Here is a 1,594-nt window from a genome sequence, read left to right on the forward strand (position 1 = left end):
ACCCACAGGTGGTGTGTGGAGGCCCGTGGGCAGTGTCAGCCCGAGGGAACAGGCAGTGAGGACTTCTCAGAGGAAGCCAACCTCTGACCTTGAACTGCAGGCATTGGGTGGGGGGCACAGAGGGGAGCCGTGCACAGGGAGGCTGGGCTCCAGGGGAGACATCAGGAGGTAAAGACGCGGTATGGCTGCCAGGACACAGGTAGCAGGTGGGAGGGGAGAGGCCGGGGATGGGGACAGGGGCGGGCCCCCGAGGCCTAGAACCAGGTTCTGGAAGGCGGTACCTGGGCCAGGCCCCATCTGCCAGTTGGAACAGAGAGCCGGAGGGGCCCCGCCAAGACAGACACTCTACCCTCCAGAGTCTCACCGCAGTGTCGGGCACTCTGCCGGCCTCTAAGGGCCGACACATCTGGCACCAGCATGCTGGCCTCACCACACCTGGGCCGAAGGTGCCACTGCCCCCCAAAGTACCAGGGACCCCCTCAGCGAGTGTCCAGCCGCACATCCACCAGGACCATGGCCCCGGCCCCTCCTTTACCCCTGACTCCCCCACCCCTTCCTTCCCCACTGCCCGCCTGGGGTTCAGCCTCCAGGCCCTGAGCGGAGGGGTCAGAGAGGTGCACCGGGGGTTGCTGCCGGAGCCCCGTGACCCCCAGAGGGAGACCCAAGGGGTCAGGAGGCTACAGGTTTGCATGGAGGTGGGGTGGGAGCCACCAGGCCTTTCACAACCCCAGGAGCAGCGCCCCCCCATCTCCTGAGCCCAGTGACCCGGGGGCTGGGCGGGGCTCTAGCCAGGGAGGAGCAGGCCAGCCCCGCCCCAGATGACCAGACAGGGCTGCTCCCTCACCTAGTGGGCCACGCTGCCGCCGACCCAGAGGAGGGCCTCCGCCCGGCAGGCCACCATTCCCTTGGTCCGGCTGGGGTTAAATGGCCAGGGGACAGACATGCCCCGATGATGGCCAGGGGTGGGCTCACGGAGGCCAGAGAGGGCCAGCCCCCAGCCCCACCTCAACGGCAGGTCAGGCGGTGGCAGGCAGCCCGGGGGTTCCACGGGGCCCCCTTCTCTCCTCGGCTTCTTCCTCCCCCTCACTGCCCACCGAGGCCCCCGCAGGGCTGCTCCCAGGCGCCTCTGGCATTGGCCTCTCACCTGCTGTCCCCGATGGCCCCCGAGCCAGCCCACCCGCCCCCAGGGCCACAAAGGGGTCCCAGGAGAAGCAACGCCCCAGGGCCTGAGGTAGGGAAGCTGCAGGGCCTCTGCCCGCCCCGTCCACCCTCTGCCCAATCCCTGCGCTAATCCAAGCCTGGATCCAGCCCAGCTGGCCAGAGGATTTAGGCCAAGGGAACTCCCGGCCGGGGACCGGGAGGGGACCAGGCAGGTGGCAGTGTCGGCCAAGGCCCCAGGCCACCAGCCCCCACGCCCCAGCTGAGTAACGACAGGCAGGAGAGACAGGTGGTCTCCCTGGGGACCTGAAGACCACAGCTGTAAGGCCTGGGGTGGTCCTCATGGGACCACCCACCGGGGCACACTCTCAGGCCCTACCAGGAGGTCTCCCTACGCCCCTCCGCAGGCTGGATGCTCTGCCCCATCCCAGCCTGT

At 68.8% G+C, this 1,594-nt stretch overlaps 1 protein-coding gene across 1 annotated transcript in view; it reads right to left on the minus strand.

Annotated features, from left to right (window-relative positions):
- PLCH2 (phospholipase C eta 2) overlaps positions 1-943 on the minus strand; it is a 26,860-nt gene extending 25,917 nt beyond the window's left edge. The window contains 2 exon segments of the mRNA XM_024760250.1: positions 282-319; positions 855-943. Of these exon segments, the coding sequence (XP_024616018.1) occupies positions 282-319; positions 855-943 (127 nt within the window).
- Positions 944-1,594: the final 651 nt, after the last annotated feature.

This window comes from Neophocaena asiaeorientalis, unplaced genomic scaffold (genome assembly GCF_003031525.2).
Source record: "Neophocaena asiaeorientalis asiaeorientalis breed wild unplaced genomic scaffold, Neophocaena_asiaeorientalis_V1.1 scaffold489, whole genome shotgun sequence".
Lineage (NCBI taxonomy): Eukaryota > Metazoa > Chordata > Mammalia > Artiodactyla > Phocoenidae > Neophocaena > Neophocaena asiaeorientalis.